The sequence below is a fragment of the Vipera berus genome (assembly GCF_964194415.1).
Source record: "Vipera berus genome assembly, chromosome: 10".
In the NCBI taxonomy this organism is placed as follows: domain Eukaryota; kingdom Metazoa; phylum Chordata; class Lepidosauria; order Squamata; family Viperidae; genus Vipera; species Vipera berus.
In genome coordinates, this window is record NC_138213.1 from 22,339,701 (window position 1) to 22,359,541 (window position 19,841).

At 50.1% G+C, this 19,841-nt stretch overlaps 1 protein-coding gene across 3 annotated transcripts in view; it reads left to right on the plus strand.

The window, feature by feature from the left end:
* The window catches only part of MTSS2 (MTSS I-BAR domain containing 2), a 61,694-nt gene that overhangs the window by 16,036 nt on the left and 25,817 nt on the right, over nucleotides 1–19,841 (plus strand). For all 3 annotated transcript variants that reach the window (XM_081336118.1, XM_081336119.1, XM_081336120.1), the window contains exons 2-4: nucleotides 1,905–1,966; nucleotides 17,226–17,299; nucleotides 19,495–19,579. In XM_081336118.1, the coding sequence (XP_081192244.1) occupies nucleotides 1,905–1,966; nucleotides 17,226–17,299; nucleotides 19,495–19,579 (221 nt within the window). The remainder of the gene's footprint in view (nucleotides 1–1,904; nucleotides 1,967–17,225; nucleotides 17,300–19,494; nucleotides 19,580–19,841) is intronic.

Consider the following 19,841-nt stretch of genomic DNA (forward strand, 5'->3'; position numbering starts at 1 on the left):
GGGAGCAAAAATCAAAGATGTAATTGAGTACCTTACACCCCCATGGACTACTACCCCTTTCTTCTCCTACACGTGGGGACAATAACACAATGATGAATCTGTAAACAGTAATGAGATTACGAACAGCTAGAGAAGAAAGTTAAAGAATTAGGAGTACAAGTGGTGTTTTCATCTATACTTCCAACTAAAGACCAACATCCAATGAGGGAGCAAAGGATTTAGAAACAAACCACTGGCTTAAAAACTGGTGTCATCAAGAGAACTTCGGTTTCCTAGACCATGGTCTGCATTACTTAGATGAAAGGCTACTGGCAAGGGATGGACTGATAACCAATCACATGAGGAAGGGAGTAAAGAGTAAAAAGAAATAAAGAAAAACATAATGAAATACAGAGAAATAAAAAGGATGTGAATCCCAGTTTACAAAGTAGGAGATATAAGAAACATACCCAAGACCAATAAAGGACTCAAATGCCTACACACGAACCCTCAAACAGGGTGAACATAAAGTATTAGCACATGAAGGCCGATGTGATATAGTTGCCATTACTGAAACTTGGTGGGATGAAACTAATGACTGGAATGTACTGATGGAAGGATACACTGATAGAAGTTCAGACACATAACATATTTTGCAAGTCACTATAATGTCAGTCTCTCTGTCCATGAGTTTTTTGTTTGTTAAAAAATTAAAAATTTCTAAAAATTATTTTCCCTGTTTTGAATTGTCGGTTTACTTCTCCCACTGCCCTACTGAAAGGAAGTGAGGGCTGCTGGGAGGAGAAGGAATCTGGCTTTGGAAGGCTTGCAAGGCAGACCGTGGAAGCGGTAGGCTTGCAGAGGAGCCACCCCGGCTTGGCTCCTGGGGTGAGACCCAACCAAAGAGAGGCTGGGCTGCTTCGTTCCTCCATTTTGCCCCACCAGGTTGCTCCGTTCCTTGCTTTGGGGGAGAGCAGCACTTGAGATAGAGGGAGCGTGGGCTGCTGGGTTGTGAGTTCAGGGTCACACAAATCCCAGTGCCAAGAGTCCTCACAATTTGCGGGCCATTACTTGAGCCCGAAAGAGTGGCTGCAGAGGAATGTGCAAGTGACCCAGAGGCAGATGGGGTGCTGATCCCCACTGAGTGCTTTCAAGAGTCTTAGAACTGAAAGGGGCACCAGAGCGCAGCTCAGGTAGGCATCCCCACCAGCACACGAAGGGATCTGGGGATAACCCCTCTTCTAAGACTGGGCAAAATCCTTGTCTTCCATGTCTGGCCTGCTGGGACCAGTCTTAGTCTTTGAGGAGGTCTCCTCACTGCTAGGCCAAGAGCAGGCAGGAGTTTGGGGCCCTGGGCCGTTGATGCCCCTTGCTGTGGATTCAGGTGCTGCTTCTGCTCCAGTCAGGCCATTCCACTGGAGCTTTTGCTTGGCAGGTGGGCTTTTCAGGCAATCTCCCAATAGCTGTCCTTCACAGCATGCTGGCTTTCTGTTTATTCAGGGGCTTAATTTAAATACAGTAAAGAACAGCCCTCAAGCGCCGTGTTGGGGCACTGTGGGTTTAGCAGAAAACTGGTGGTAGACACATCTTTGAAAAACAAAGAGACTGTTGAGAGATCACATTGAAACTGTGCATCACATCTGTCCCAAAGGGGCCACTGGGTGTCTGCTGAGGGTTGGCAGATTCCATGCTTTACCTTACAAACTGATTGGACCACACCTGGCATGGCCAGAGGTACCAAAGTGGCTCGACTGTTTTGCTCTGAGCAGGGCTGGGGCAGGGCAGGGTCTTGGGGGTGGGGTCTGATTTGGGGGAAGGAGTTGGCTCCAGGAAAGGAGCAGCCCCCCTGCCCCCCTTATGAGTCTCTGCTTTTACCCAGGGAAGGGAGGAGTGCTGCTCAACCTCTTTCTCTCCTTGTCTTCCAGAGCTCCTACCCAGTCTGGGAAGATTTCAACTCAAAAGCCACGAAGCTCCACTCCCAGCTGCGGTGAGTTCTCCTACCGAGCAGCTGCCATTTGCTTCCTACCCCAGGGAAGCGAATTGCTCCTTTTTGGAAGAAGTCGTTGTGGTCTTTGTGCCTCTTGTGCTTTATTTTGATCCTTGTTGCTGTTGTATAGTGGGCTGGTTATTTAGAAGGCTGTTCAGGGAGCTGGGCTGTGGGAGACCGTTTTTGCAAGCAGTCCATGGTAGGCAGAAGCTTTGGATTCTGAATTTCTGCCAAGGGGCCCTGGCTGGCTGAGCATCTCAGGCCCAATCAAAGGTGTCTGTTAAACGTGCACGGAGGTTTTGGTGTGGGGCTTGTCAAAAAGTCCAAGTAGATTAAGATTAGCATGTCACTCTGACACACACACACACACACACACATTGATACTTCTGGAGAACTGGGGCAGTGTGTGTTGGGTGCAGATTTTTCAGGACAGAATGTTCCCTTTTCCTTGCTGGAGATTTACAAATGGCAGCACCCAGAAATCTCTCAAGCAGACTCTCACAATTTTTCTATACTGGATGTGAGGTTGTTATGTGCTCCTTCGCAACCAGTGGCAAGTTCGCCCGACCAATAGCCAGCCAAGACAAAGTTGTTTTGTTTATTTTAATAAGCAGGGAGAGAAGCTATCAAAGGTTGGTTGTCTCATTCATCATCTCAAATCAACATCTTTATACATTCCTTGCACCGTCCGCCCATCCCTCCTTGTTCCCCATTGACTGAGGTACTATGACTGCCTTCTACGTATTTCCTGCTAGATATTAAATCATATATCTATGTGCATTTAAATTAAGAAATAATATATGCAAGATGTGTCAAATAATATTCAATAGAATATTGAGCATGTTCTGTTTGTTTTTGAGTTCTGTTTATGGCTTGATAGAACAATAGGTTCTTTCCCGTTTTTCCATTCAGCTCGTTTTCCTGCTATTCAGTCCAGTTTTAGTTTTCCTGTTTTTTAATTTGGTTTGTCATTCAGCTAACTATTTCCTCTTGCAGCTGCTTCCCCTTACCATTTTAAATTTTGAACATCTTTTATTTACTTTTATCAATGCTAAATCCCCATGCAAGTCCTGGATTGTCTCTGTTGATGGCCTTGCATTCTCCTCCTCATCCCAGGCTGGGCCAAGTGGAGGTGGGGGCTGCACCCATTTTCTTGATGGTTTTATTGGCTGGAATTGTTTATATCTGGATAACAATCCTCACACAGTAGCTTTCCTTTCTAAACAGAAATTCAATAAATGTTATTTTAAAATGACCAAGGAATTCTGGGGACTTTCCCAGCAAGGCCAGGCAGGGAGGAGTCAGGCATGCGGCTTCTGGGGTAGCCCCAGGCACAGAGTTGCTCTTTAAGTGAAAGAGGAGGTTAAATATTTTAATTAAATCTAATGACTTCTGCAGCACCCTCTGTGTCTTTGCTAGCACTGGCGCAGGGGTGCAGGCTGAGAAGCCCCCTCAAAATGAGCCTCCCTGAAGTTTGGGGGCTTCCTCTTTCTAACCCTAAATCTCCCTCCTTGCATAGGAATCCCCAACAGGCAACTTTGACCCAGATGAAGAAACAGAAAATGTGCAGATGGCAGAGGGGGGGATGGTAGTAGGGAGAGAGAGAGCTTGCTAATCCACCAGGAAGCAGCTCAAGGCTCAGAAGGGTCTCAATAGACTTGAACACTGGGCCTTAGCTAAGGACAAACAGGGTGGTCCAATTGCTTTGTGATTCCAGTGAGTTGGGGGGATGCCTTTCCTGACCCTCCCGCCTCAATCTGGTCAACCTGTTTTGCTGACCCATTACCCTGGAGTCTGTGGGTCTCTTTAGGGAGGTGTTGGTGACTGCTGTTGTGTAGATGGGTTACTGTTGCTGCTGTGTTGAGGCTATGGAGTTGCACACCATGAGGGTCCTTAGCTCAGAGGCAGCTCAACAGAAGGGAAGGAAGGCTGCGATAATGCTGGAAAAAATAAATGGAGAATATAAAGCACTGGATGGAAGAAGAAATGAGGCAGGAGCAAAGAATGGAAATTTGTGGGACATACTTGATACAGAATAGAACAGAACAGAACAGAATAGAGCTGGAAGAGACCTTGGAGGTCTTCTAGTCCAGCCCCCTGCTCAAGCAGGAGGTCCGATACCATCTCAGTGAGATAATTGTCCAGTCTCTTTTTATAAACTTCCAGCGATGGAGCGCCCACGATTTCTGGGAGTAAGCTGTTCCGTTGGTTGATTCTCCCCACTGTCAGGATGTTTCTCCTTAATTCCAGGTTGCTTCTCTCCTTGATCAGCTTCCAACCATTTTTTCTTGTCCTTCCCTTTGGTGCTCTGGTGAACAACCGGTCCCCCTCTGCCTTGTGGCAGCCCCTCAGATACTGGAACACTGCTGTCATGTCTCCCCTATTTCTTCTTTTCTTTAGACTAGCCAAACCCAAGTTCTGCAGCCGTTCTTTGTACGTTTTGGTCTCCAGGCCTTTGATCATCTTAGTTGCTCTTCTCTGAACTTTTTCCAAACTCTCAACATCTTTTTTGTGATATGGTGACCAAAATTGGCTGCAGTATTCGAGGTATGGTCTTACTAGGGCTTTATAAAGTGGTACTTCGCGTGATCTTGATTCTATGCCTCTGTTTATACAGCCCAACATGATATTAGCTTTTTTGGTTGCTGCTGCACACTGCTGGCTCATAGTTAAGTGATCATCCACTAGCATACCAAGGTCCCTCTCACAGTTACAGCCTCCAGGCCAGGTCTTGCCCATTCTGTATTTGTTCCTTTGGTTTTTCCTGCCTAACTGTAGGACTTTGCTTTCCTCCACATTGAAACTCATTTGGTTGGATAGGGCCCATTGTTCAAGTTTGTCAAGATCTTTTTGGATCCTGAGTTTGTCTTCTGGGGTGTTGGCTACTCCTGCCAGTTTGGTGTCATCTGCAAATTTGATGAGTTCCCCTTCAATTCCCTCATCTAAGTCATTGATGAAGATATTGAAGAATACTGGCCCTAAGATGGATCCTTGTGGTACCCCACTGCTTACTTCTCTCCATGTGGATGTAGTGCCATTGAGGACTACTTGTTGAGTACGGTTTGTCAGCCAGCTACAGATCCATCTGGTGATGATGTTATCTATTCCACATTTTTCTAGGTTACCGAGGAGTACGTTGTGGTCTACCTTGTCAAATGCCTGATTGAAATCTAGGTATACTACGTCCACTGCATTTCGCTGGTCTACTAGTTTGGTTACTTTATCAAAGAATGAGATCACATTGGTTTGGCATGATCTGTTTTTAACAAACCTGTGCTGGCTGCTAGTTATGACTTGGTTTGTTTCTAGTTGTTCGCAGATCTGTTTTTTTATTATCTTTTCTAGGATCTTCCCAGGTATTGATATTAAACTGATTGGTCTGTAGTTTCCTGGGTCCTTTTTTTCCCTTTCTTGAAGATGGGGACCACATTAGCCCTTTTCCAATCCTTGGGTAGTTCCCCGATGCTCCAGGATTTGTAAAAGATGTGGTGTAATGGTTCTGAGATAACATCTGCCAGCTCTTTCAGAACTCTGGGATGTAATCTGTTGGGTCCTGGTGATTTGTATTCATCAAGGTGAGATAGGTGTTCTCTTACCATTTTCTGAGTGAACCAGAAAGATGCCAATCACAGAGAAGAAGCTGGACCACATAGGAGATGGGGAATGCCAGTGGTTGGCCTCCTTGAAATGAGAGAATGAGAACATGGAAAGTGACCATCTACCCTAAGAGGTGCAGAAAAAGTTGGGTTCTGGGTGGGTTATGGTGGTGATGTCCTATCAGAAGGAAACATAAAAGAGGAAACATTTAAGTGACAGTATCTGTTGTTACTCTGCAGGGACTGTGCCACCATGATGTGCAACAAAGTGTGTCTTATTCTGTGTGGTGTTGGAGAGGACACAGAGCTGGTATAGAAAACATCTCTATACCTTGAGGGCTGAAGCATTTTTAAAATCCAGAAGTACACGCAATAATATTCAGAACCCCTCCCTAACTCACTGAACCAGGAGGAGGAGGAGCACAATCATGTTTGCAGGATTCTGTTCTTCTATGCCATCAAAATAAAAGTAGCTTTAGGCTACCTGTTGAGTTGATTTTCTAGTTTGTTCTGCCTAGTGGGGCTGTCCTGAGGAGGAGGATCCCAGGGTGGAGATATTTTGATCTGGTGGGTTGGGGAAGGCAAGGCTGCTAAGCAGCTAAGGTGCTCTCTGTGCTTGGATGAGTGGAGGGCCTGGTGGTTTGGAGCTCAGCTTTCCAAAGATTATCCTTCTCATCTTTCCTATTACTTTCTCCTATTGGTATCTTATGATTTATCACTCTGTTGTTTGTGTCTTATGATTTATAACACTTGTTTGTATGTTCACTGAGAGCTTATGCACAGGAAACAAATTTTTTGTATGTCCAATCACACCAAATCACATAATAAAGAATATTCTCCCACTGTAGGGATTGCAGTCCCAGAGAAATGGGGGGCTTGTTCCCAGCCCTTGCCTGCCAAAACAGCTTGGGCTCTTCTTGCACTCTGCATCCTGGTGGAAAAGAGCTCGTTGTGGAAACTGCTTTGGAGGACGTGGGACCTGTTGGCTAACAGGGTTAAGTTCAACTGTTGCACAGACACAACATTCTCTCCTAGTTTTGTGGCAAAACCCTAACAGGCTCCTGTGTTTTTAAGCATTTGTTATGGACTGTTGTTGTGATTCAGGGTCAGCCTGTGGGTTCGGCAGTTGGGTCGGACGACTCAGAGGAGGAGGGGGGTGTTGAAGACCTTGCTGAGGGGGTTGAAGATCTTGCTGGTGATAGCCCTCAGCCAGGCCCCTCCCACTTGGTCACCACGGAGACCCAGCTGTGTGAGCCTGACAGTGTGGATGAAGATGACCCACAGCTGGCCCTGTTCAAGGATGCCCGACGCAGGAGGCAGTCAATTAGGAGTAAACAGAGGAAGGCAATGGGGCTTCTCGGAAGGAGGCAGAGAGAAGCCACGCCCTGAACTCTATATAAGGGGAATGTCTGGGAGGGCTGGTTTGCTGAAGGCAACCGCTCGGATGGTTCATGTTTCTTAAAGCTCCTGTTTCTTGGTTCGTGTCTTGTTTGTTTTTGTAGCTATAAATTTGGCAGGCGTAATTCCAGCGTCTTGCCGGTTGTAAAGGGGTTGTCCCTGCCTTTTCTGCAGGGCCGGTAGCAGGCTGGTACAGAACAGTTTGCCTTTAGCCTCCCACCCCTTACTAATATTATGGAGCAGCTACGTGCTGAGAATGCCCAGCTCACCCAGCAACTCACTTTGCTGGCAACTCAGGTGGCTCAACTGCAAGCTCAGGTTCATGCTGCACCCCCACCATCACCCCCACCCAGGAGAAAATGCCAAGTTGCAATGCCGGATAAATTTACTGGCAATCCAGAACTGTTTCCTGCTTTCCTGGGACAATGCCAGCTCTTTATCAGCGTGAGAGCAGCTGATTTCCCCACTGACCGGGATAAGGTGGGGTTTGTGTTAAGCCTTCTTTCGGGTGATGCAGCTCGTTGGGGCACGCCTCTGCTGGCTCAACCTAGCCCATTGTTGGACAACTTTGTGGGGTTTTGTGATCATATGCGTCTGATGTATGAGGACCCTATTAAGACGCAGACTGCTACTCGACGCCTGAAAGCTCTGAGGCAGGGTCAACGCCCTCTACAGGGCTATATCAGCGATTTCCGGCTGCTTAGCCAGGATTCCGCCTGGAATGAGGCTGCGCTCGTGGATGCCTTCCAGGATGGATTGTCGGAGGAGATGTTGGATGAGCTGGCCCGTGTGGATATTCCCTCAGACCTGAATGGGCTGATCCATCTCTGCCTGCGGATCGATGCTCGGTTGCAGCAGCGAAGGAGTCGCCGTGCCACCCCACAGACCCCTGCAGCCCCTGTTGTGCGTGAGCCCCCAGTTCAAAGGGAGGAGCCAATGGAGCTGGGTGCCACCAGGTCTCGTCTATCGGTGACGGAAATGAACAGACGACGATCGGGGGGGTTGTGTTTTTACTGTGGGGACCCTGGGCATTTGGCTGCTTTTTGCCCAAAGAAGCGACAGCGGGCATCAGTGACCGAGTCTGCCCCGAGAAAGTCCCCTACTTTTCTGTCGGGAAACGCCCCGAGCCCGATCTAGACGGTGTGATAGATCGGGCGTCCCACAACAACACTGAGCGACGTCTTTCCGATGCTGCCTGTGGACCTCCACGGCATCTGATTTTGGAGGCACGTCTGATCCTTCCTGGCAAGCCAGAGGGGATTCCAGTCCATGCCTTAATTGACTCTGGGGCCACCACAAATTTTATGGACTCAGCATTTGTGGCCAAATGGGCTGTTCCCCAGTGCCCGGTGGATCCGCCCATGTTAGTGGAGACTATTGATGGTCGAGTGCTCCTGTCTGGGCCTATTACGGCCGCCACGCAACCATTATGTATGGCCATCAGTTCCCATGTGGAGGCCATCCAGTTCTATATCACCTCAGATCTGCACTTCCCCGTGGTCTTGGGACTGGCGTGGCTCCGGGCGCATGACCCACAGATCTATTGGTCACAGAACTTGGTCACCTTCCCAAGCTTGCAGTGCGTGGACCACTCCCGCCATATCTGTGCCGGCCAGGTGGAGGGTTCCCCAGGGGTTTCCTTGCCTCCCGAACTGTCCGACTTTGCTGATGTGTTCAGCGAGACAGAGGCGGATCAATTACCCCCGCACAGGCCCTATGACTGCCCCATTGATTTAGTCCCTGATGCGCCTCTCCCAGTGGGGCGTTTGTACTCCATGTCGGACCCCGAGTTGGCTGCATTGCGGGACTTTCTGGAGAAGAATTTGGCTCGCGGTTTCATCCGGCCCTCGTCCTCGCCAGTGTCTGCACCCGTGCTCTTCGTCAAAAAGAAGTCGGGCGAATTGCGGCTTTGCTGCGATTATAGGAAACTCAACGCCATCACAGTGCGCAATCGTTACCCGCTGCCCCTCATCCCCGAACTCTTGGACCGACTCCGGGAGGCTAAGATCTTCACGAAACTGGACCTGCGTGGAGCTTACAACCTTGTCAGGGTTCGGCCGGGTGATGAGTGGAAGACGGCGTTTGGTACTCGCTATGGACATTTTGAGTACACGGTGATGCCGTTTGGCCTGACCAACGCCCCCGCTGTGTTTCAGCATTTCATGAATGACATTTTCCGGGATTTGTTGGATCAGTTTGTCGTGATCTACTTGGATGACATCCTGATCTACTCCCCGTCGTGTGAGGTGCACCATCAGCATCTCCATCAGGTCCTGCAACGACTCCGAGAACATCGGCTGTTTGCCAAGTTGGAGAAGTGCCAGTTCTACCGGGTGACCATCGATTTCCTGGGTCACCGCATTTCTCCTGAGGGCATCGCCATGGAGCCGAGTAAGGTTGAGTCTTTGCAGAGTTGGCAACCCCCGCGTCGCGTGAAGGATGTTCAGCGACTTCTTGGGTTCGCCAACTATTACCGAACTTTCATCCCTGGGTTTGCTGCCTTGACAGCCCCCCTCACCCGGCTCCTGCAGAAGAAGACTCGGTTACAGTGGAACACTCCAGAACAACGGGCTTTCCAGACTTTGAAGGAAGCCTTCATGAAGGAGCCCATCTTGAAGCATCCTGACCCGCAACGACCGTTTGTTGTGGAGGCGGACGCCTCCGACATTGCCATTGGGGCGGTGTTACTCCAGGCAACGACGCCCAGTGGTACCCTCTTCCCTTGCGCGTACCATTCACGAAAACTGAACCCTTCGGAGCGCAATTATACAATCTGGGAGAAGGAGCTGCTGGCCATCAAAGCGGCGTTCGAGGCCTGGAGGCATCATCTGGAGGGAGCGCGGCATCAAATTGAGGTCCGGACGGACCATAAGAATTTGGAAAGCCTGCAGACCGCTCGGAATTTGAACCAACGCCAGATCCGGTGGTCTCTTTTCTTTGCGAGGTTTGACTTCCGGGTTCGGTACATACCTAGCGGGCACAATCAAAGAGCGGATGCTCTGTCCAGGAAGCCCGAATATTCCCGAGTGGAAGACAAGCTTCTGCCCAGGACAGTGATCCCCGTCGAGTCTTTTGCTGCGGTGCGGGAGCCGGTTGATATACGGGCTCGGATCCGGGAGGCACAGCAGCAGGAGGTGTGGGTGGCTCAGCGGAAGGAGGAGGTGGGGCCAGATTCTCCTTGGACGGTCACGGATGGACTCTTGTATTATCGTGACCGGCTCTACATTCCGGGAGGGCCACTCAGGGGACTCATCCTCAGCCAGTGTCACGATAACCCAGCGACGGGGCATTTTGGCCTGTTCAAGACCCTGAACCTGGTCTCCCGTACCTTCTGGTGGCCCCGAGTCCGACACGACGTCCAGTCCTATGTTACCTCCTGCATCCCATGCAGGCAGGCCAAGTCAGCGACAGGGGCCCCGCCTGGATTACTTCAGCCTTTGCTGACACCCAAAAGACCCTGGGGGGCTGTGTCCATGGACTTTCTGACGGATTTACCCCCATCCTCTGGTTTTACGACAGTGTATGTGGTGGTGGACATGCTGACCAAGATGGCGCACTTCATCCCCTGTCGCGGCTTACCGTCAGCCCGCGCTACTAGTCGTATGTTCATTCAGCAGGTGTTTCGGCTGCACGGCCTCCCTGATAGAGTCGTCTCTGATAGGGGGGGCCAGTTTACAGCCCGCTTCTGGCAGGAGTTGATGCATGCGTTGGATATCAAGATTTGCCTCTTGTCCGCGCATCATCCTCAAACTGACGGGGGAACCGAGAAGGTCATTGGTATCCTGGAACAATATCTGCGCTGCTACGTCAATCTGCAGCAAAACAATTGGGTGGACTATCTGGCCATAGCTGAGTTTGCATTTAACAATTCGCAGCACACCTCCACACAGATGACACCGTTCTTGGCCAATGTGGGATATCACCCCCGGTTTTTCCCCCTTTCTCCCGTGGACTCACCGGAGCCGGCAGCGAACGACTTCATGGCAGAGTTACAGGCGATCCATCGATTGGTGCGACGTCAGTTAGAGAAGGCCAAGGCCGATTACAAAAGGTTTGCTGATCGGTCAAGACGGGATATGCCTCCACTATCGGTGGGAGATCGGGTCTGGTTGTCCACCAGGAACCTACCGTCAACACGGCCGGTGAGAAAGTTAGATCACCGATATTTAGGACCGTTCCCAGTCGAGGCTGTCATCAATCCGGTCGCCTATCGCTTAACTCTGCCACGTTCCCTGCGCGTGCACCCAGTCTTTCATCGGTCTCTGTTGGTCCCCGAGCAACCGGCCTGTCCACTCCGCCGAGCGGAACCTCCCCCATCAGGACCTCGTGATGGAGGCAGCACCCCCGAGTACGAGGTCGCCAGCATCAGGGATTCCCGTTGGCTGAAAGGTCGTTTCCAGTACCTGATTGAATGGAAAGGTTACGGACCAGAGGACTTCACCTGGGAAGACGCGACCGCCGTTCATGCCCCTGCGTTGGTGACCGCTTTTCATGAACAATTTCCATCCCGACCGCATCCGGATCGGCAGACCCGGGGGAAGGGCCCTGCGGTGCGGGATAGTGTTGTGATTCAGGGTCAGCCTGTGGGTTCGGCAGTTGGGTCGGACGACTCAGAGGAGGAGGGGGGTGTTGAAGACCTTGCTGAGGGGGTTGAAGATCTTGCTGGTGATAGCCCTCAGCCAGGCCCCTCCCACTTGGTCACCACGGAGACCCAGCTGTGTGAGCCTGACAGTGTGGATGAAGATGACCCACAGCTGGCCCTGTTCAAGGACGCCCGACGCAGGAGGCAGTCAATTAGGAGTAAACAGAGGAAGGCAATGGGGCTTCTCGGAAGGAGGCAGAGAGAAGCCACGCCCTGAACTCTATATAAGGGGAATGTCTGGGAGGGCTGGTTTGCTGAAGGCAACCGCTCGGATGGTTCATGTTTCTTAAAGCTCCTGTTTCTTGGTTCGTGTCTTGTTTGTTTTTGTAGCTATAAATTTGGCAGGCGTAATTCCAGCCTCTTGCCGGTTGTAAAGGGGTTGTCCCTGCCTTTTCTGCAGGGCCGGTAGCAGGCTGGTACAGAACAACTGTAGAGCTCATCTTTCCTTTTGAATGCTCAGCTCAGTGGGCATCTGGGTCAACTCCGGTAGTCTGTTTCCCTCTCAGATAGACAGACCAGGAGAGAATAGAAAAGAAAGAGGTCCTGCTTGGCCTCTCTCCTGGGGACTTCTGTTCAGCCCCCTTGACACAACTGCTGTCCTGGGCAGATCCATTGGGGCTGGTAATGGCCAGAAATCGACCAGCCAGTCTTTGGAGGACCAAGACAGGCATTTCCCTCAACCCCCATAGCATCTTCTGTAGGCCAGAGGGAAACCCAGGAGGCATTAGGATTCTCATTTCTAATGAGGACTCCCATTTTCTGGAATTCTCACGAGGGGCTACTTTGGAGAAGTGGCTTTGCCAGGGATTTAATCTAATCATGTAGTAGTGTTTGTTGATGAAATTATATTGTAATCTGACTTCATGTAGATCAGCTACAGCAGGGGTCTCCAGACTTGGCAACTTTAAGACTTGTGGACTTCAACTCCCAGAATTTCCCAGCTAACTTCTACTGCAGTTTTTGCATTGCCTGTGTATCCCTGCTCCATAAGCAGACCTGTCTGGAAGCAGGCTCACGGTTGCAGCTCATTCCTGAGGCTGGTGGATACCTACCTGGCCCAGAGCCAGCATGCTTGGCGAGCATCTCTCCCTGATGGCTCCTGCCCATCTCCGGCAGGGAATCAAGGTCACCTGCCATGGCCCTGGACTGGCAGAGCCATTCCCTCCCCTCCCCCTCAAGGAAAGGCAGACGGGCCACCTTTTGGGTGGCTGTGATGACCCTGATGGCCCAGAGATTGGAATGCAGCATTGCAGGCAAACTCCAGCCACAGCCAGGAGTTCAATCCTGATGGGACTCAAGGTTGATGCAGCCTTCCATCCTTCCGCGGTCGGTAAAATGAGGACCCAAGTTGTTGGGGGCAAGAGCCTGATATTTGTAAACCAGTCAGAGGGGCTGGAAAGCAGCATTCCCCAACCTTTGTGGCTGGACAAAGAGGCACAGAGAGGACAGAGAGGGAAGCTGGCCACGCAAGCAGCAGGCTGGTGATTGCATGCGCCAGCCAGCCATTCACATGGCCCATTTCCAAACCGGTGACAACCCAGTAGTGGACTGCGGCCTGTGGTAGTTAGGGACCCTGCTATAGGGATTATACAGATTTAATTTTTAAAATCCGTATAATTATTTCTTTACTTACATTTTAATCCTTGGAGTCAGAAGTGTACTTATCAGGAGGTTTAGGTGTTCTGCTTGTCCAAAGGTCTCTATAACTTTAAAAAATTCCCCACTCCAACGTCTCTGGAAAGTGGGGCAGGCAAACTCTGCCGTGTCCTTTAAGCAGGCTCTGCTTGAGGCTCTGGGCTTCATCTTTCTCCCTCAACTGGCTTCCGAAGTACAAGTGGGTGATTTCTCCCCTTTTTCTTTGGCTCACCACCCATCCCTGAAAATGAGGACATATGAAGCCACCATTTCTACACTGGAAACCCCCTTTGAAATTGGATTTATAATGGTTTTGTTAATATTTGTAGCTCAGGGTTGAAATGAGGGCTCCTCAGTGCTCTGTGAGTTTGGTGATTTTCTTGCAAATGTTTCATTACCCAACTAGGCAACATTATCGGTGCTAGGGAGTTTTCTCCATTCCGTACTTTCACTGTGCCAGTTCCGAGTAGTCGTTTTCTCTGTAGGCAGACAGTTCTTCGGAGCAAAGTGGTCTCCTTGTTTTCGGGCTGGCTTGGCGCTCCCGTTGGCTGCCCTCTCTCCCAATCGATGAAAGTACCACAAGCCTCCATCCTAGGCCCAGGACTCGTCAATATCTTCATCAATGACTTAGAGGAGGGAATTGAAGGGGAGCTCATTAAATTTGCAGATGACACCAAATGGGCAGGAGTAACCAACACTCCTAGAAGACAAACTCAGAATCCAAAAAGATCTTGACAAACTTGAACAATGGGCCCTATCCAGCAAAACGTGGAGAAAAGCAAAGTCTTACATCTAGGCAGGAAAAACCAAAGTTACAAATACAGATTAAACAAGACCTGGCTTAAAAACAGCAACTGTGAGAGGGACCTTGCTTACGATCACTTGACTATGAGCCAGCAGTGTGCAGCAGCAACCAAAAAAGCTAATACAATCCTGGGTTGTATAAACGGAGGCATAGAAACAAGATCACATGAAGTATTATTAAAACTTTATAAAATTCTAGTAAGGCCACACCTGGAATACTGCAGCCAATTTTGGTCACCATATCACAAAAAAGATGTTGAGAGTTTGGAAAAAAAATTCACAGAAGAGCAACTAAGATGATCAAAGGCCTGGAGGCTAAAGCATACGAAAAACAGCTACAGGACATGGGTTTGGCTAGTCTAAAGAAAAGAAGAAATAGGGGAGACATGATAGCGGTATTCCACTATTTGAGGGGCTGCCACAAGGGAGAGGGGAGTCACGTTGTTCAACAGAGCACCAGAGGGCAGGACAAGAAACAATGGTTGGAAACGGTTCAGAGAACCAACCTGGAATTAAGGAGAAACTTCCTGACGGACAATCAACCAGTGGAACAGGTTGCCCCCAGAAATCGTGGGCGTTCCATCACTGGAGACTTTTAAGAAGAAACTGGACAGTCACTTGTCTGAGATGGTATAGGTTCTCCTGCTTGAGGAGGGGGCTGGACTAGAAGACCTCCAAGATCCCTTCCAGCTCTATTCTATTCTATTCTAAAGTGTTGAGGAGGATTCTGAGAATGCCAAGATGGCTGGAGACCTTGCCCTCTGGGAACAGCCCACTTGTCTTGCCGGTCCCCACCTCTGCCTCCCAACACATCTGCGGGGAGCACTGCCCACCTGCTTGATCTGCAACCACTGTCTTGTGGTCACGATTGTACATGCTCCTTTTGACATCTCCCAGCCCCCGCACTCGCCCCCGCTCTCTCCCTCTATATAAGGCCCAGCACTTGCTGGATATGCCTGGCCTGGCCGCCCTCTTGTTGCCATCCTTCGGGGCCCTCAGTCTGGAAGGCCTTATGTTCGTCTCCAGGACTCTGTGTTCTCACAGCAGGCAGCCTCAGGAAATCCCTCGCTTCCTCTGCTCTTTGGCACAGCCGCCTTCCGCTTGGGGTGACTGAGGTGGAGGGGCAGAGAAGGGTCAAGCCCCTCTGATCCCCTCTTGTTCGAGGGCTGCTGCCAAATGCTGGTCAGGGCATGGAAAAGGAGAGTAGCCTGCCCGGTCTCTTCATTTCAAGCCTTGTGCCTGAAGCTGAACCAAGGTGACATGCATCCTCCCGACTCAGTCTAGGTCTGCACAGGATGCTCAGCTGCAGCCCTCCCTACAACTTTAAGAGGAAGCTTAATGTATTTTAAGTGTATATCTTAAGAGTTCTGTTTACCTGGTTAAGTGTGTTGGAGAACATTGAGTTTGTGTCTCAGAGTGGAAGGAGTTGAGCTCTTGATCCATAACCCAGCATTGGCAGGGTTCATGCCATGTAGAAAGCCACACTTAACTTGCCATTGTGACTGATGAAGCTGTTGGACTAGAGCCAAGGAGTCCCAGATTCAGCTTATCCTCTTCGGCTGAGCCTGGATTGGCCTGAGTCACCGTGTCTCATAGCCTAACCAGAGTCCCTGCATTATGGTGAGGAGGTTTGGCTTGGCCTGGAGCTAAAATGACTACGGAGCTACTTTTTAATAACTTGAAGCATGATAATTGTTATTTTACTTCTGTTTACACTTCTTTCATTTTCTGAGGAGGTTCAGATTTTATCTTTGAGTTGTTAGTAGTGGGTGGTTTTGGCAGATTATCATTTTAGTCCAAGGTTGTTGCATTATGGAATGCCACAAGGTTGCCTTCCACACTGCATCTGCTGACAGGGATTTGGCTGTCAGGAGGAAGAGGTAAGGAAGAGAAGAAATTTATCAGAGAATCTGTACATTTTGAGGGTGATGTCTTGAATACAAGGGATGTGTCTTAAGAGCCGTTCTGTGAGTGCTTTTCACAGAGCAAGCAGAGGCTGTTGTAGGGAAGAATATAAAGTAGCTAGTTTCCAGGAAACAGAAAAGTGAACAAAGAATAATTGGAGTTTGGACTGCAGTTTGGCAGAGAATGTTAAGAAGGAGGTTGTAACAAACTTCCCCTCAAAGCCAACAATGTGCATTTGGCTACTTTGACCTCCTTAGAAAGTAACAAGAAGAAACAGGTGTTTTTCTGCTAAGTCTGTGCATAGCTTTCAAAAAAGATATACTTTGTGAAGTACATTAGTGTGTGGGGGGGAAAGCATTAAAGCCGCTGCATCCTTTGGGATGAATGATTGCTCCAAATGCTGCCTTCTCACGTGTGTCCTTGCACTACAGCAGCTTCACAGTGAGGAAAACAAGAGAATAGAAACGATGCATGCTAAACAGAGTCCTCTGCTTGTAAGGGGTGCCTGCCAGGAGTATGTCTGCAGAAGAGGTTCTGGTCAATTATCTCTTTCAGATACACGTATTGAAGACAGGGATGGAAGTGCAAGAACTTGAGAAATTAAAAACACTGGGCTTGATTGGCTAAGGTGTCATTAGTGTGTTGGTGATACACACCTCTGCTGCAGCTCAGCGCAAGTTGATGCTTTGGCCTGGAAGGTCTCAATAGCTAGGTCTCAATAGCCCGGGTTTGCCTCCGTCCCCTGGCACCCTAGAGAAAGGAGAGGAGCCCTGAGAAGAGGAACTTCACTGTGGGAAAAGCCCTTTTGTGATAAGCCATGTCTTTTTGTTTCACTTGACCTGACTGTATATTGTCCTGGTTTGTGCCATGCTGAAGTTCTGTAAGGAGTCTTTTCTAGCCAGCAAGTGTATTTTATTTTTTTACTAGGGAAAGTCTGGCTGAAGGCAGGTCAGTGGGTGTTTGGGCTGTTGAGAGGAATGAGCCCAACCAGGAAATCAACTCGGCAGGCAGTCTAAATCTCAGATTCAATAAAATTGAGATTGGCTATAAGAAAATAATTTCACAAGTCTTATTTTGGGGTGCCTCCTTTTCCTTCTTCTGCCCCAGACAATTAGGGAAGGGTCTGCCTGAGCCCCTTCTGAAGGTTATTTCCCTGCTTTAGAAAGCTGCAGCCCCGTTGGCCCAGGAAAGAGCTGCCGTCCATCTCTGCCAAGGTTGCCTTCCCCATGTCTTGTCCTGCAAAGGCTCCCTCTCGACCTGAGCCTCTCTTTCTTCCTAGGACCACCATATTGGCTGCAGTGGCTTTCCTGGAGGCCTTCCAGAGAGTGGCAGACATGGCCACCAACACCAGAGGTAAGGCGATGTGTGGAGCTTTGGGGAGGCAAAATGGGCTTGGAGGGGAGTTTTGTTAATCCAACCCCAGCTAGGCCCAGTTCTGCGAATCACTCTCCTTCCGGCACTATCCATGAATTTGGCCGTCTTCCCAGGATGGAGCGAGCGGCTGCCTGCCCACAGGGCTTTAATTGGGGCTCTTACCCGAGGCCCCCCCTCACTCTCAGACTGGCATGATCCACAGTTGGTCCCTCCATTGTGTGGATTGGATTCCCAGTGTGAGAAGTGCACATATTTCTGTTCTTATTTTGGTGTGGTGCTTTGGTTCCTGGAGAAGTTTCAGCCTGAGAAATGAAAATTTCAGAGCACATTTTTTCTGTTTGAAGCCTCAGAGTGAAGAGAAGTGGCATGCTCAGAATTTCAGTCTGAATTGCAGATTGGCTAGCGATGAGGAATTGGATGCAATAACTCTCTCTGAGGAGCATCGATGTCTCTGGGTTCTTGGTCAGGACTCTGCTGATGCTGCAGAGAGTGGATTTCTGCTGCAGAATTAGTCCCTTCCCTCCCCATGCACAGATTTCTTGCACCAGTGAACATATTGTATGTGTAAAACAGGATGCTCTGAACAGGCACTGTCATGTGTGTGTTTCTATGCATTCATCTGGCCTCAGCCAGAAAGGAGATTGAAGGCAGGGATCCTTTAAAAAAGCCACAGTGTCATCAAGAGGGAGATCCTTAAAGGGGGAAGGGTGAGGTTAATTTCTCTTATATCCCTGCCTTTAATACGCTGCTCCCCAGTTTTTAAAATCATAGTTATAGCCAAACTAGCGGTGAGTGAGTGCCTGTTTAATAACTCTGTCCAGTTTGGGTGGGCTTCCCTGCCAGGGTATCTGGGAGAGGGGCTGGGAGGGCTGCAGCCCTTTGGAGGAGGTGGGGAGGAAAAGCAACCCCCAAGAAGAGCCCGGCTGCACTTCTGGGGAGGGATTTTGACTTCACCAAAGAGCTAGAGAGGTAGGTGGTAGGTGGGTCCAGGAGACCCTTCAGATAGCCTAGAAGGCAGGGAGGGAGCCGGTCTCAGGGTGATGGCTATGTCAGGTCACTTGAGGGAAGGTGGGCGGTTGTGGCTTCCCACCCCCTTTGTGCAGGGGGTGGGAGGAAAGGACCAGAGAAGCCCCTCCCAAGATGCCCCTTGGATCTGTTATTCTGTTAGTGGGGCGAGGAGGGTAACCTGTGAAATCCTCAGTTAGCCTGGAGATAGATGGATGATGCTCACAGAGCGGAGGCTTGTCTCCTCCCACATTCTCCAACCCCTTTTGGCCAACTCTGTTCCTCCCTCACTTTGACCCCCAAGCACCCCTCTTGTAGACGAGGAGCTCCCAGGTGTCTGGGCAGGTGAGGATATTCTAAGTGGGTGAAGTTTCATATGGAGGAATTCATAGCCTCTGAGCGCATGGGGGCTAGAAGGCATTCGCAGATTGTCTAGTCCAGTCTCCTAGCTGGAGGAGGCCTCTACACAGCCCAGCCTCCACTGAGGGCGTCAAGCTCTGCTGGCTGATTTGTCCATTGGGAGGTTGCCTCAATGAGGTAAAGCGAATTGCAATGTGAGTATGAGACCAGAGCAGCGATGGAGCTGGAGGTTTTGCAGAGCTGCACTCTGCCGGGCGGGAGGTCTCCAGCAGGAATGCCTGAGCCAGCATCTGGCCGCAGGGAAGTGGGGCTTCCTTCCACCTTGTTCTTCCTGGCCCCTGTGCCTCCTTGTGCAGGACTCTGCTGCTGCTGCTGCCCCAAGGAGAGGACTTACAGCTGGCTGTTTTCCCTGGGTATGGCGGGGGGACAGGGTGGGGTTATAGCATTGACCAGATAGGGCTGGGTAGGCTTGGGTTGTGGAATTGAACAGAGAACAGAAAATCCTGGAAGGTAAAATGGCGGCTGCTCCGTTGTGCCACTGCCAGAGAACCTTGGGACTCTTAACCAATGGTTGGCCTTGGCTCTGGGAGACGCTGCTGAGTTCTCCAGACTGCCTCTCGTGGAGGCCTTTGGACCATGCCCTCCACGATGCCCAGTGTGGGCGGACCTTGTCAGTGATGGCTTTGCAGGTCCATCTCTTTCTCTTCAGTTTTTTCCCCAGTGGGGAAAGATGCAGACACACCCACCCACCCCATCTTTTGCTCCTGGCCTTTGCCAGTTACTCACAAAGGAGTCCCTTTTCTCTCCAGGAGCCACAAGGGATATCGGCTCGGCACTGACCCGGATGTGCATGCGCCACCGCAGCATCGAGACCAAGCTGAGGCACTTCACCAAGTAAGTGTGCTGATTCTCTGGCGCAGCTCAGTTGGTCAGGTCAGTTGCAGCTCCAGGGCCAGAGACATTTCCTTCTCAGAAAGGGGGACCAGTGAACTTTGGGGGGTGGGCAACTGAAGGATGGCCTTCTGTAGCAGGTGGCCTCCTCCTGGGCCAGTCTCGCTCCCGCTGCTCTGTAGCCAATTTCCCCAGGCTGGGGGGCCCTTCCTGGACTCCAGGCAGGTCTGAAATGTGTAATCTCCCTCCCCCCCCTTTCCCCTTG